Source organism: Dendropsophus ebraccatus, chromosome 9 (assembly GCF_027789765.1).
Source record: "Dendropsophus ebraccatus isolate aDenEbr1 chromosome 9, aDenEbr1.pat, whole genome shotgun sequence".
Taxonomy (NCBI): domain Eukaryota; kingdom Metazoa; phylum Chordata; class Amphibia; order Anura; family Hylidae; genus Dendropsophus; species Dendropsophus ebraccatus.
This window is the reverse complement of record NC_091462.1, coordinates 51828742-51845185: the sequence shown is the minus strand read 5'-3', so window position 1 is coordinate 51845185 and position 16444 is coordinate 51828742. Positions and strand designations below refer to the sequence as shown.

Genomic DNA, 16444 nt, shown 5'->3' with positions numbered 1-16444 from the left:
GCCTTTTGTCCTTTTTTTACAGTTAGGGTTATGGGTTATGGTTTCTAATCCATACCATAAAAATAAATAAATAAATTATTAAAATAAAATATTAATAATATAAAGGATGCCTGCTAGATTTGTCTCTACTCGTAGACTTGCTATATCTTGAATCCCCCCCCCCCATTTTTTTCTATGGAAATATCAATAGGTTTAGCAGATAGTACAAAATGGTAACACTTTCATAAGTATATGCCAGCTACCTATATAACAATGTTTTGTAGCTATGAATAGCACTATCCATATAGCTGCCTCCTCTCCATTAATACTTGTAAAACAGATGGGTGTTTATGGTTGTACAAATTTACTTACTGCAAGAATAAAGGCATGTTCTAAGTAGAATCGGAGCAGGAACAAAAGTAATTAGAGTCAGGGAAATGTAATGCTGCAGGTCTCCAGCCTTGCTGTGTTCTCCGCAGGTCACACCTTTTAATTAACTGATAAAAGTGTAATAAATGTTTCACATCATTTACTACAAATGCCTTAAGTTAAACAGTTTGGCTGCCAGTCATGGGATTTAAATCAAGTGTTTCTTTTACTTACGTTAAAACCAGAAAGAAAAAAAACTTTGGAAGCGGTAAAGTCTTCTGTGTGAACTAGTCCTTAGAAATGGTGAACTTACACTTGGTGAGTGGTGAGGATTTCACCACTCCTAAAAGTAACACGCCCAAAGATAATTATGCAAGGCTCGCTGCGATCCTCCCGGTGTGAACTCCCAGTTCCCCGGTCTCCGAAATACCAAACAAATAATATAAAAAAATAGGAGAGCGAACTTTACATCTGATAAAATCATAAATATGTATCGTTAAAAAGGGAGCACAGATGTTACTCACGCTGAGGAGGGGAGTTTTGGAACGCTTCCCTCCACCTCCAGGTTCTCCTTCAGAAAGATCTCAGCAGGCATCCAGATCAGTCTTTGTTTCTTGTAGCTACCTTTCAGCATCTGGAGAGAAACACTGGGATTCCTGTATCGATTTCTCAAGTAAATTAGGGTTCTGTATACACTTTACTAGGTTTTATTCATAGCCCAACGCGTATCGAAATATCAAATCTCTTTCTCAAGGACCTTTGCTTTTTGGGTTTTCCCTCTCATAAGTACATGTGGTCAAAATTTTTTAATATATATATATTATATATATATATATAATATATTTATTTAAATATTAATTTTACAACTTCTCTATAATATATTTTGATGTTATATAATTGTTTTCTTTTTTTGTTTCTGTAGGACCCTGCAAACCAAAAACCTGGGCGGAAGAAAACGGTATCCTTTAGCAGCATGCCATCGGAGAAAAAGATAAGCAGTGCCAGTGATTGCATTAGCTTCATGCAAGGGGGTTGCGAATTAAAAAAAGTTCGTCCAAATTCTCGTATCTACAGTCGTTTCTTCACGCTTGACACTGATTTGCTGGCTTTACGCTGGGAGCCTTCCAAAAAAGACCCTGAAAAAGCAAAGTTGGACATCTCTGCCATCAAGGAAATACGGCTTGGCAAGAACACAGAAACATTCAGGAACAACGGATTGGCAGACCAAATTTGTGAGGACAGTGCATTCTCAATAATTCATGGAGAAAATTATGAGTCTTTGGACCTGGTGGCTAATTCAGCTGATGTGGCCAATATCTGGGTCTCTGGTTTAAGATACTTAGTCTCTCATAGTAAACAACCACTGGACTTGGTAGAAGGTGGCCAGAACACACCTCGGTTCACCTGGTTAAAATCTATCTTTGATGCGGCAGATGTAGATGGGAATGGAATTATGTTAGAAGATACAGCAGTTGAACTGATCAAACAACTCTCTCCAGCTATCAAAGAAACCAAGGTGAGGTTAAAGTTTAAAGAAATCCAAAAAAGTAAAGAGAAACTTACCACCAGAGTGACCAAAGAAGAATTCTGCGAAGCATTTAGTGAACTGTGTACAAGACCCGAGGTGTATTTTCTGCTTGTACAGATTTCTAAAAATAAAGAGTACCTAGATGCAAATGATCTTCTATTGTTCTTAGAGTCTGAGCAAGGGATGACTCAGGTAACAGAAGATATGTGCTTGGAAATAATACAAAAATATGAAGTTACTCAAGAAGGACGCATGAAGGGGTTTCTTACCATTGATGGTTTTACTAAGTATCTTTTGTCCCAGGAATGTGATATATTTGATCCTGTCCAAAAAAAGGTTAGCCAGGATATGACACAACCATTGTCACACTATTATATCAATGCCTCCCACAACACATACTTAATTGAAGACCAATTTAGGGGACCAGCAGATATCAATGGGTATGTGAGGGCACTAAAAATGGCTTGTAGAAGCATTGAGCTTGACGTCAGTGATGGGCCAGATAATGAGCCGATCATTTGCAATCGAAATAGCATGACCTCACCATTAGCCTTTCGTAATGTTATTGAAGTTATTAACAAATATGCCTTCATCTCCTCTGAGTATCCTCTTATTCTTTGTATTGGCAACCATTGCTCTATACAACAGCAAAAGATCATGGTGCAACATATAAAAAAAATCTTTGGGAGTAAACTCTACACAGAAATGCCTTTGCCAGCAGACTCCTACCTTCCCTCTCCTGAAAAACTTAAGAAAAAAATTATTGTAAAGGGTAAAAAGCTGCCATCGGATTTTGACCTCTTGGAGGGAGAGGTAACCGATGAAGATGAGGAGGCTGAAATGTCTCGAAGAATGTCAGAAGATTATTTTGGGGAACAGAGACTGATCAAGCTTTGTAGGGAACTATCAGATTTAGTATCTATTTGCAAATCAGTGCAGTACAAAGACTTTGATGTCTCCATGAAAAACCAAAGTTATGGTGAAATATGCTCTTTTAGCGAAAGCCAAGCTAGTCGGATTGCTAATGAGTATCCAGAAGACTTTGTAAACTACAATAAAAAGTTTTTGTCAAGAGTGTATCCAAGTCCAATGAGGATAGATTCAAGTAATATGAACCCACAAGACTATTGGAATTGTGGTTGTCAGATTGTGGCTATGAATTTTCAGACTCCAGGTCCAATGATGGATCTCAACATTGGCTGGTTCCTTCAGAATGGTGGTTGTGGGTACGTGCTCCGACCATCCATCATGCGAGATGCAGTATCGTATTTCAGTGCAAATACTAAAGGTGTTGTGCCTGGTGTATCACCTCAGGTTCTTCACATCAAAATCATCAGTGGACAAAATTTTCCTAAACCAAAAGGAGCATGTGCAAAAGGGGATGTTATTGATCCTTATGTGTGTATTGAAATTCATGGCATCCCTGCGGATTGTGCAGAACAAAGGACTAGGACAGTGCAGCAAAATGGAGACAACCCAATTTTTGATGAGAGCTTTGAATTCCAGGTAAACCTCCCAGAGTTAGCCATGGTTCGCTTCATGGTTCTTGATGATGACTATATTGGGGATGAATTTATTGGTCAGTATACTATACCCATTGAGTGTTTACAGCCTGGATACAGACATGTGCCACTGCGCTCTTTTGTTGGAGACACAATGGAGCATGCAAAATTATTTGTTCACATTGCAATCACCAGCAGAGCAGGAGGAGGAAAGGCGCAAAAACGTGGACTATCGGCAAGGATTGGAAAAAAAGCCAGGGAATACACAATGCTACGAAACACTGGCCTTAAAGTTGTAGATGACATCTTCAAACTTGCTGTTCATCCTCTGAGGGAAGCCACTGATGTCAGAGAAAACATGCAGGTAAGAAACTCATATAGTATAATTGGTTATCCATTAATGTAATCTATTGTAAAAATAAGCCTATTTCTTCCTCTAAAGCAATATCAAATACTCTTATTTTTACTCTTACCATGGTGTTTCTTGTCATTTTCTATTTTGTTTAGGTTCTCATTAAGTGTCACTGTATAACTTTTTCAAATTCTAAATCAACAGTGGATGTGATATAAAGCCAGTTTGCAATATACATTCATTATTTTTGTTGTTGTTATCATGCTGTAAAACAAAGCTATACTTACCAGAAATCCAGGTCCAGTCTCCTGAAGGCAGATTTTCTGACTTGTGCTGGTTGAAAACAGACTCAATGGCTCACATGACTGCCTTCTCTCTGTGAGCGGCCAGATGGCCTGGGATACACTGGACCTCCTGTTTTCTGACTGTTTCCTGTTTTTTATGGAAAAAAAGTCAGAAAACAGGAAGTGCCGCGTTTTCCATGATAACTAAAAAAAAATAATAATAATGTAAATTGCAAACTTGCTTTATATCACATCTACTGCTGATTTAGATTGTGAAAGTTATAACAACAGTGACACTTTAAATGTTTCACATTTAATAGGCTATATGGTTCCTAACACATTTGTAAATTACTTAATTAACCACTGTCTCCCTTTGCAGCAGTCTGCTGCCCACGACCTATTTTTGGTAATCTGTCTCAAGTAACAGCTAGATCAGGACAAATAACAGGAAGTGCTTGTGGGGTTTACATTGTGCAGGAGAAGGAGAGAAAGCTACAGAGAGCCTGGACTGTGTACCAGCAAGCTGAATAGGACTTCCTGCTAAAGATGATAATCTTTATCATCTTTAGCATCTGATCCTAGAAGATTAATCCAGGCTTTCCCCTCCTCTCTCACTTTCTTAAAGTGTCAGCTGTTCTTTGTGTGAGTAACAGTGTATCTACTATTGATGCATATCCACAATGCTGCAGTGTGCTGCCCCCCCTCCCTTTTGTGTAGCAGAAGTATTACCAGCTCAGTGCTTTGTATATCCCTTCTTTTTTTGCAATCCTGCTGCTGCTGCTGTTGCTTTTCTTTCTGGTCACATAAAACCTTACAAAGCCAGTGCATCTCTAACTCCTTCTCCATTCTCCATCTATACTAGTGTACTGTGTAAGTCATCCTCAGCACTTTGTCATTGCTTAGCAAAGTCAAAGTCCATGTGTGTGTAGCCTTTTCGAGCTGGGGACAGCTTTAAATTTACTGTGAATAAAATTATTAGTAAAAAATATAATCTTCAATTCCTTTCAAGAATACAATAAATTGACCAGTAACAGTTCATTTAGATAAGCTCTGCCTCTAGTTATACCAGTGACACATTGAAATACGATACTGTCAGAGATATAGGCATCGTGATCAATAATTACTGAGGTTATTAATCATGATATTCTACACCATGCGCCTGTTACACTGCCCCTGGAGTCAGCGAGATGACAAATATGAGAAAAACATAAAATAACCAAGAAATTGTTTACAATATTAATAGATCTAGTCTTAACAGATTTTCTATTAAAAAATCAGGGTTAGTTTTCTTCTAAAACAATCTGGGCAAATCTTTGAAATCTATGGAAACTTCATCTTTAATTTAACTTTTTGTTATAAGTGTACCCAAGCTTTTATATAACTTTTGATATGTGATTAATCCGAAATTGTGATTGGTGGGTTACAACATGACCACATTCACTTTCATAAGCATCACTGCAATCTATGTCTACTCTGGTGTAGCTACAGTTGGGACATGCAGTATTTACCACTAGGCACCCGTGGTCCGGTGCCTAGGGCAGCACCTTGCAGGGGGGCAGCACCAGGGAGCAAGAAATAACTTTTTTTAGTTTTCAGTCTTTTTTTTTTAGTCTCCCACCTCCTGTTCAGACTTGCCAGTAAATCTGGTGTCTTTTTTTTTTTTTTGGGGGGGGGTATGGTGGAATTGTTCAGGTTTGGTGTGACGGTGTTATCCAGTTGCAGTAAATGTGAGGCCTGGAGCTATTATCTACCAATCTACCAATCCTGTGGTGAGAATGCCCTCAGACAATATATAGATGGCTCTAATCATTGATTCAATGATGAAATTTGTTTACGTTTTAAGCAGTCAAAAACCATGAAAAATGCGATTCAGACAATGTTTCTCTATGTTGAGAAGTGCATGTGGCCGAAACCACCCTCCCCAAGATGGGTCGTCTTTAGGTTTAGTGCCTAGGGCAGCAGCAGCTGTTAATATGGCCCTAGGGACATGCATATAGAGGACAGTTATCCTGTGGATATACCATGAATGTTTCAGATGGGAATAGTCTGGGCTTGGTGTGAATAGACCCTTCAGTAGCACAACAGAACTGTTATCCTATGATTGCAACCCCTCCCCTCCCAATGATCAGATTGGGTTATTAACACATCATAGCTTGCACTATACTGGTAACAACTGTGCTTGTGAAAAGAGGACGTTTCTCTGTTGTGAACATTGTACAGTCCACAGTAAAAAATTTAATATTACACATTATTTTATATAGATATGGATATGGAAATTTTAAAAAGGTTAAAGTTTTTTTCCCCACTAAATATAGTTTAAAGTGACACTGTCACCCCCTTATGTGCATTCTGACATCTCTGCACAGGTGTAAAGGGTAACTTTAGCAGTTTTCACACCTTATTTTATATCATACGTCATGGTGCTTGTTCAAGTAAAAAGTGACCTTTTATGAACTGCAGATTGTGTTAAGTGGGCAGGGGCTCGCTGCATTAGCGCCACTTAGCCCCACCCACAACACCACCATTGCCCCCCCCCCTTGACGGCCATTGGTGGGCCGACCTAGAGGGGATGGGGCCTAGACCTTTAGGCCAGCCTATTCCAATGGCTGGTGAGGGGGCGGGGCAAACGGTGGCATTGTGGGCGGGGCTAAGTGGCGCTAATGCTGCGAGGCCCCGTCCACTTAACATAATCTGCAGTTGATAAAAGATGTCAGAATGCACAAAGGGGGTGACAGTGTCACTTTAAGTCCTATGTTTTTTTTTTATCATACATTTCCTTTAAGGATTGTGTGGTTCATGCTTGCTGTTACAGTATACCTGTTCTGTCTCCTGTTTGCTCTTTACTAGAATGCACTGGTGTCCCTAAAAGAACTCTGCGGACTTCCCACCAGCTCCAGCCTCAAACAGTGCATGCTGTCCCTGGCGTCTCGTCTTGTGAACAGTGACAGCCCACCCTCTGTGAACCTCATAATGAAGGACAGTTACCCTTACTTGGAATCATTAGGAACAATACCGGATGTTCAGAAAAAACTACTCAACGCCTATGAAATGGTTGGTATGACCAAACTTCTGTTTACTCTCATTTACAATTTTTACATTGATACTTTGTACCTATATTAAAGTTATGCAGGTTTGCTGTTCCCCAAATAAACAGACACATAAACATGCGCGCGCACACACACACACACACACACACACATATATTCTGTTTACTGAAATGGAAATAGAGCCAGCAGTAATCAGTAATACCACTGAAGCATGGCTCCTTGTTCCTACTAATAGGCTGAGTTTATATTGAGGGAAATTAGACTTCCTGCTGAGGTAAAATGCCTACTCCAATCAAAGAAAGCTAGAAAATAAAATGCAGAAATATAATATAAATGCTCTCCGCTGGTACAGACTACGTGAGGAGCATCTTCTTATAGTAACTAGTCAGATAGCAGCTTTCTACAGCAGATCTGAATATAAAGCCTTCCCAGTTTATATACATAGGGACTTCAGTTAAACCAGAGGGGGCCAGGTGTGTAAGGGTAAAAGCATACGTCAGGCTGCGTTGCATTACAGTTGCATACACAGCCTGTGCATTTTCACTCTAACACACACACACACACATACATTGTCCAATTAATGCAGATTGTGCAGCCACAAACCTGTTAAACCCTGAAGTAATATATACTACTACATACTAATACGCTCTAGTAATATATAGAGTAGTGACACAAAACAGATAAGTGAACCCTTTAAAATCACTTGGATTTCTGTGTTGATTGCTAGTAAAATATGATCTTATTGTTATGTAAATCAATAGAATATATAAAACTCTAAGAAACTAAACCAAAAACGCAAAATCACTCATACCTTTCCTGTCTTTTATTGAACACATTGGGGGAGATTTATAAAATTGGTGTAAAATAGAATTGTCTTAGTTGCCCCTAGCAACCAATCAGATTCCACCTTTCATTTTTCAAAGAATCTGTGAGGAATGAAAAGTGGAATCCGATTGGTTGCTAGGGGCAACTAAGCCAGTTCTACTTTACACCAATTTGATAAATCTCCACCATTGAGTAAATATCCACAGGGCAGAGAGAAAAGGCGATAACTTACATTTTCTTGCAATTGTAGCTTTTAGGTTCCTTTAAATAAAATTCAAGAAAGAATAATAAGGAAGGTTCACATAAAATAAGAGCTAATTTTGTGTTAGTTATCCTACTGAGACTTTGTAGCAAACATGGATCTTGAGTATAACATGTACATTATTTTCCCAAGCAGAATTTGAGAGTTTCCAGAGAGGACCATTGTCATTATGAAAGTCTAAGCATTACCTAGCTCAGCAGTAAATTATCTTGTAACTGCCCTTTGAATACATGTCCCTGTCACCGTGAGTCATAGTAGACGTTTAATGACAATGCATGTGGGTCTATACAAATATGAAATTGATTTCTGCACAGCCTGAGTTGAAGCCAATTATTAGAAGGTGCGGACAGTGAGACTTTTTGAAAGGCTGCTTAGAACACCATTTCTTCTGATTTATTATTACTGAGATGTGGCAGCTTTTATGCCTGGCAGTGTAATCAGGAAGTCGAGCTGCCAGACGATCACGATTTCTTTTGCCTTTAGGTCAGTTTTCAAATGGTATGAATAGTTTTTCTCCAAAATGTCCCAGATTTTCTTTGGGTCTTCAGCTGCTCAATTGCTTTTCAGTAGGGTGGTCATTATGTCTGTGATTGCGCCTCTTGTTCCTTGTCGTTTTCTTTTTCCCCCACCTTTAACTCCTCTGAGAATAGCTGTCTTTTCCAGTGAATTTGGTCTTCATAATCAGGTGGGATTCATGTGAAAGGCTAATGCTTTTCCTGCAGTAAATTTGTCATTGCCTTCCCTGTCCTTGTCTTTTTTTCTAGCATTCATTTCCATACATTTGAATTAAAATTTTTGAAGTCTTTAAAAAATACAAACAAACATGACTCACCTCTCCAAACCCCTATGGCTGCCGTTCTAACATTCACCATGTCACCTGCTGATCTTCACCCCTTCAATTCATTGGAAATGCTCGCCTACCTAATCATTGGCCACATCAATGACCCACCCCATCCAGGGTTTGGCTGAGAGGGCAATTTGTGTGTGTCCAGACTGGACAAAATGAAGGTCATTGAGAACCCGGAGAGTGTAAGGACAGCAGTCATGGGGCATCAGGGATGTCAGTAATGGTTTTTTTAAATTTTTGCTTGTTCCGTTGAACAACCTTTTTGACTATATTTGATCCACTTGGATAGAGGCACTAGGTTTATAAAATTTAGGGACATTTACTGTAAGCCTGTAGTTAATATGTACATGTTTGTGATACTTTTGATTTAATACATCAGTGGATCCCATTGTCAACATACATGGGTTTTTGTAACATCAGCACCCTTTTAGACTTCTGCGCCACCCTCTGGCCATAAGGTATGGCGCAGTATATGTGTCTGGCTTTGACACGTCTCTTTCCTTGCTCAATTCCTTATGGTCCTCTTAACTGTTAACCTTACTATTACCTAGGTGATTGACATCCTTCCTCACCACTCTTACTACCCATAATTATTTTGTGATTGTTGGGATGTCAGGGTCCAGTCCAGTCACACCTGGGGTGGATATCGGACACCCCATAAACAGTTCACGTGTTCCCTCGGACAGATTTTTGGTTGCAATTAGTAAAAACAAAGCCACAAATGGATCTGAAAAGAGGAGAAATCTCAGTCTTTCCTTTATGACCTGTTCTCTATTTATAGTCTGGTCCTGGCTCTGTTAAGGGTGCCAACATATTTCTCTGTCTCCTATATTGTGTTGTTTCTGTCCTCTGCTATTGCTGTTGACTATTCGTTCGGTTCTGATTCTGTACTTTCTTGCCTGACTGGTTCTGTCCCTTTGCTAGCTGACCCTCCATACTTGTTTGTTTTACCTGCTTTTTGTGTTTCCACCTTTTGCATAGGAAGTCCGCTACCATTTAGCGGAGCTGTGGCAAGTATGTAGGGATAGCTTGGGGGGTTTTAGCTTTAGGGATCACTATCCTTCTGTCACCACTCCCTCTCAGATTCCCAGCAGCAGCCTCTGGGCATAGGAGTTTTTTTACCATCTATCAATACTTCCATAGCTAGTCAAAGTTATATTCTTTGTGATCTCGCATAATAAGAAACATGCCAACAGATCTTTTCTTTGTAAATTTAATTGGGCAAAAAGTGACCTGATCTCGAAGCTCTAGTTTCTGTTTCAGCCCATTCAACTGATTTCTTTGGTGAATCTTTGTCTTTTATTGCTATTTATGATCACATAAAATAATTGGTGTCTGCTAAAACAGGTTCCAGGTAAGGCTTTAGAAATGTGGTGCGTCTGGTAAGAACCCAGTGGGTTTGACCACAATTCAGTTCTATCAGACATCAAAGTAAAGCCCCTATTACACGGGGGAATGAGAGGGAGCAAGCCAGCACTGACCAGTCAGGTCAACCCTCCCTTGCTTCTCGCTGCTGGCGCTATTGCACGTGCTGACAGGGAGCAGATAGATAGTGGTGGTCTGCTGCCGCCGCTTCTATTGCACGGGGCGATGGCAGCAGATCGTTGCTATTGACATCGTTGCTCTTTCAGCATTTTGAAAGACAACGATCAGCCGACATCGTGCACGTTGGCTGATCATTGTCTTCTATTACAGGAAGTGATTATCGGCCTAACAGCCGATATTGGCTGAATACAGACAATAATCGCTTTGAGTAATAGGGACTTAAGACTTTTGTTTACATGTGGTGATCACCATCATCTAGCCTAGTGGCATAAACTACTACGTGTCAGATTGTGAGGCTAAACAAAAGCGTCGGACATTGTGAGGCTTCCCATAGTGATGGCACTTGTTAGTTAGAACAGCGGTTGCCTTATGTGCATGTGCTCATGCATTCTCTCAAATAAAGCTGTCATTTACTCAGCATTACAGTGTTATACTTTCTAGATATAAGACATTATGCAAGAATAGGTTCCCCTTGAAGAGCAGGGCACCGTTGACTACAAGTTCTATTCTTAAAGCCAAAATGTTGAAGTTTTGCAATTTTCCTACATGTAGAGACAAATTAGGCAGTAAGGCTGTGCACCTCATACAGCTCGGCCAGTTGAAGAAGCATGTTGTGGTTGGCTGCACATCTTAATATTACGTCTTATTTTCTTCATGAATGAACTGTGATTATCGAAACCTTAAAAGGGAAAAAAGCCAAGCACCAGGAACTTCAGTTACTGCCGTCCATAGTTACTACTGACAATGGTAGGGAATGCTATTGTGTCTGTAAGTGGTAAAGTAATTCCTTAGCAGCGTGCTATTCTACAACTGTTAGCGGTACCCCTAAATAGGTTTCCATTATTGATAGTTTCCTATAGCTGCACATTTCAGCATTGTTCATTTGTTACCATTGAGGGTAAACTAATCGTTGTGTCAATGGGAACAAGGCAGAAATAGCTCTGACGGTGTCTCTGTCCCTTTCAGCTAAAAATACAGTATATGTTGGTCTCAGCTCTATAAACACACATCACACACGCAGGGAAGCCAGCATGAGCTGATGACAGCTTTGTAATGAGTGTGTTATCCTCGCTGTCTAAATAATACTAACAAGGAGTTGCAAATAGGTCACTTCCAGGATGTAGGCTGCCTGCTGGATGCTCTGCAGTGCTTAGAAAAAGAATATTTCTATGGAGCAGCTACGAAAGACATTGCAGTGGGTTTACTTTTAATTTGTTTTATGCAAATTACATATAGGGAGATAATATGCTGATCTCCATTTACTGGTCCCATCATGACATGCATGAAATTTATAGCAAAGCCTACCCAGCCGATCATTAATGGAGGCGGGTCACCGCTGGGAATAGTGACTGGCTGAGCAGGCTATTAGTGTTAAAGTGGCAGTAATGGGAATTGTTTATTAAGTAATGCATATTTATGTTTTTACTTATTGTTTTAGGTCAGTCCCCCCCCCATCTACTACTACTACCACTAACACCATTATACTACTATGATTATTATTATTTTTAACAAATGTTACTGGACATGTTGAAAAAGTTTCTAAGCAAGCTGCTTCTTTAGAGCGTAATATTTAGATATAGAATTACAAGTCATCTTTGAGGATATGCATTTATGTGTTAAAGAGGTTTTCCAAGATTAACATAATCTAAAAAATATGCATTGCTAAAGCATAGAAAAACCTCCCCATATATTTTTCTCTCCTCTATCAGCTTCTCCTCCCTTCATACAGCTTTGTTTACATCCTACACTGTTTGTTTACATTCTGTTTCGTACACAGCTTGTTTCTTTACACAGCACACCCAGTGGTCAGAGGGGGAACTGCAGTGTATACTTGTTACAGACAAGCTGCAGTTTCTGTTGTCTATGGCCTTTCCCCATGTGCCTTGTCCCATTCTAAAAAGGACCTGGTCATCCAATGCTAGGGGGAAGGAAGAGTGTTTTGCGTGGAAGCTGGATTTTCGAGAATAGGAAAAAATGGAGAGGGGTAGAGGCTAGATGGCCCTTGGAAAGGAAGGTGCCATATAGTTTAAGAGAGGGAGTAATAGTTTAATGCAATGGGAGGATGGTATCCAGGAGGCTGACGTAAGCGGGTAAAGAATAGCACCAGATTCCAGTGACCCATAGCTTAGATTAGCAATGTCTATTCCAGTCTATTATGCGGGTAAGATAGGATGCCACATTGCAGCAATTTTTTTAACTTTATATCAGAATGCCCCATTTAATTTCAGTAATCTTTATACATTTTCTGGTAGTGCCCTTAGTTGATGGTCATGTTATGTAGTAGTATCAATAGTGCTTCTCAGTACAAAGAGAACACACAGGGTAAGCTAATAATCCTATGACTATGTGTATTGTGTAACATAACACAAGCCTCTCTCCTTGCCAGTATTGCCTTTCAGAAGCTTCCATGTCACAAATGTGCTACAAGCACTAAATGGTTTTCTTAGCACGCTGTGGGTCATTAAACATTGTTCGACTATGTTGCCTTCTATTTGGTAGAGAATGAGTAGTTTTTTTATTATTTTGCCACACGTAGTACAATGTAAAACTTACATTATATTAGCTGGTATACACTGGTGAGATTGCGGGTGGACATTTACTGCTATTTATAACGTCTCTGTATGCATTGAAAGCAATGCAGGTAAAAGAGCCGGAGCGCGCTGTAACGGTGAAATGATTGCCGGGTACTGCAGCCTGAAACAACCCTCCTGCAAGGCTGATAGTTTATTAGCATTGGAAATAGGTCAGCAACACCGGACTCCATCCACATAAAAACTTTCCTTTATTAGATCATCTTTAAAGAAGCACCAGGCTATAATAACGAGACAGCCGCCTTCCCCTGATATGTTCCCCAAGTGTGACATAGCCTTATTGTGAAATGCAACACTAGGTAGTAGAAGCCTTGGAAGGTTTAGGCTCATGTGCACAACTATGAAATCATACATGTAAAAGTAAGGCACAGTCTATAAAGCAAGAATTTAGTTGTATAGTAGACTACCTCTGCTTCCTCACACCACCACCATCTGTACAGTAATAAACTTAATAGAAATGGAAACTTGTATAAAAAACATATACAATATATATGAATTTCAGTAGACAAATCTATAAATTGTGTAGCTTTATCATTGGCTTATGAAAGCGGAACCTTCAGTATAAGTACAATATTAAAGGTAGTTACACAGCTCCACTCCTGAACACCTATTGTTCTGGGAACTGTGACAAAGCTCCATTGAAATAAATGGAACTATGTTGTATTTCCCTGCACAGCTGGTGGGCAGGAGTACTGTTGTGAAGGGAAAATCAGTGATGGAACTGCAGCATTAGATCCTTTAGACGCCCACCAATCACCAAGGGATTTCATATCTTAGCAATATTATTAAATATTGTATTCATCCTACTAATCATGATAAATGAACAATATTAGCTACTTACATGCATTACCCTCTTTACCCAAGGTGTATATACATTGATAGTTTGGTGGGAAGGTATGTAGCAGGCTCAGGAGCTTAGTCTGCTCTATACATTGTGGGTGCCAGTTGCTATCTTAAATTCATTTTACCCCTTAAATGCAGCGATCAATAGTGTTTACAGCAGGGTCTGTCAGACCTTTGGTTAGGACCCTTGTAATGCAGGTGTGGGTTGCAGATCAGTTACTGTGTTAACTCTATTAATACAGCCTTCCACAGTACCAATTTCACAGCCCACTTGCATTGAGATATATAAGCAATTAAATGATTCTCTATAAAAGTCCCCGAAGAAAAAAAATTAAATGTCCTATTTTATTTAGCAAAAAGGGCTAAAGCCTGAAAAAAGAAACAAAAACAAATGATGTAATAAAAGAAAAATGTAAATAACAAGTGATCAAAAAGATCTATCTATCTATCCCTAAATAGTACTGAGAAATAACTCCAGATCTATGAACATAAAAACTGATCATTGTCAGGAAATCCTGTTGGTTTCCTGAAGCTTGTCAGGATTTACTGACAGGAAAAACTGACACTGACGTGTGAATAGGGCCTAAAAGAACCCTTCCATATGTATTAAAGATAGAGGATGAGAAACAGGGTCTGTACAGCACTGTGGTGTAACACAGTGAATATTGTTCCTTTTGGAGTAGATCCACAGGCTGTACCATCAAGAAGTTATCCAACGTTAGAAAAACATGGCTACTTTCTACCAAGAACAGCACCACTCTTGTCTCCAGTTTGGGTGGGGTTTTGCAACGCCTTTCTATTGAAATGAATAGAGCTTAAAGGATAACTCAGGCGAAAATGTTTATTAAAGTATTGTATTGCGCCCCAAAAGTTATACAAATCACCCATTGAATGCCATGTTCTCTTTACACATACGTATATATACAATATGTGTATATAATATTTAGCATGATATTTTAAATGTGTCTTTCACCTTACAAAAATGAGGAGTACCTAGCTAAGAGCTCCTTACTATTCAATTTATGAAAAACAACATTTCTGTTGTGACGGGCAGACTGCCAACGGGGGATTATAAGACTGTCAGCAGATATGTAATTTTTAGGCATTTAGCCATTCATTTTGCTTATTTATTTGCGTGTTCTGTTTATATATGTTCCTCTTTGATTTCTAAAGTTAATGTAGAATAAAAGGGATAGATCTCATGGAAAGTTCCTTCCTTCCTGTCCTACAAGTCTACAGTCTGACTGAAGCACAGTAATTATGTTATGTAAACCAACATCGGGGAAAAGCCTTGTTGGACTTTCTTCACTTGTCTCATCTGAAAGGAATTTGCCATGGCCTGTGACTGGTCCCGTGCCCTCTATAGCATTGTAGTTTCTGCCTCAACTGTTCCCTAGGGATTTTAGAGTTTAAAGTCTAAAAGAATCTTGGAGTTCTCTACTAAAATGGATGTAGGTAGGTATTAAGGCTGGGTTCTCTTTTTGCTTTGGTCTGCATTTGGTCCTCAATTTGGTCAGTATTTCAGTCCAACCAGGAGTGGGTCCAAACTGTGCAAATGTTTCTGTCTGACTTTTTCTCTATGTTGGTTCCAATTCAGGTTTTGCCTAAATTTACTGATCACAATAAGGATCAAATTATGTTAGGCCTGCCCATAGATTCATTAGCCTAATAGATTCAAGTGTCTTTCTCTAGTGCCCAACTTTATTTACCGTATGTGCAAGCTGTCGCTGAAAGGGTTTCGGCATGTTAGAAAGTAATGGCCTATCACTAGGATATATGGAGAAAAGAAAACATGGCCGCACATCCATATGCCATACAATAATCCACTGCTTCTTAGCAAAATAAGTAACTAGTATCCATTTATTTAAAGTTTATTCGCTTACACACATCACTATCACCACATCAGTGCCCATAGAGAGAGTAAAGCCCCTATTACATGGCATGATGTGGAGATCAAGTGAGCACCAACCTTAGGGTACAAACACACACACCGTATATGCAGCGTATTTTCTGCTGCGAAACACAGCAGATACTCAGCAGATTAGATCTAAATAACTAAACACAGCATCAAATCTGCACCATCAAATCTGCTGCGTATCTGCTGCGTATACGGTTTGTGTGTTAGTACCCTAAATTTTTCTTGCCGCATAGTCGTGCTCTGGCACAACTATTCAAGGGACTGATTGTGAAGAGGGCTAAAGTTCTAATTGAACCCTAGCACCTCCATTCTCAGGGGGGGCTCAGTGGGGGTCTTGGCAGTTTGATCCCCAATAATGAGAATAGAGTGTCATATCTGTAAATGTAGAACTTAAAGCGTAACTGTCATTTCAGGGCCATTTTTTTTAAAACATTAAATATCAATAGTACAAGCGATTTTAAGAAACTCTGTATTAGGTTTTATAAACCAAAAGAGTTTCCTTCTGTACTGAAAAAGCAATCTCCCAGCCTCCCCCCTCACATCAATTGAAGC

General features: G+C 39.4%; 1 protein-coding gene across 1 annotated transcript in view; it reads left to right on the top strand.

Moving 5' to 3' along the window:
- Nucleotides 1-16444, top strand: part of PLCL1 (phospholipase C like 1 (inactive)) — a 93151-nt gene that overhangs the window by 20003 nt on the left and 56704 nt on the right. The window contains exons 2-3 of the mRNA XM_069983274.1: nucleotides 1271-3742; nucleotides 6862-7065. Of these exons, the coding sequence (XP_069839375.1) occupies nucleotides 1271-3742; nucleotides 6862-7065 (2676 nt within the window). The remainder of the gene's footprint in view (nucleotides 1-1270; nucleotides 3743-6861; nucleotides 7066-16444) is intronic.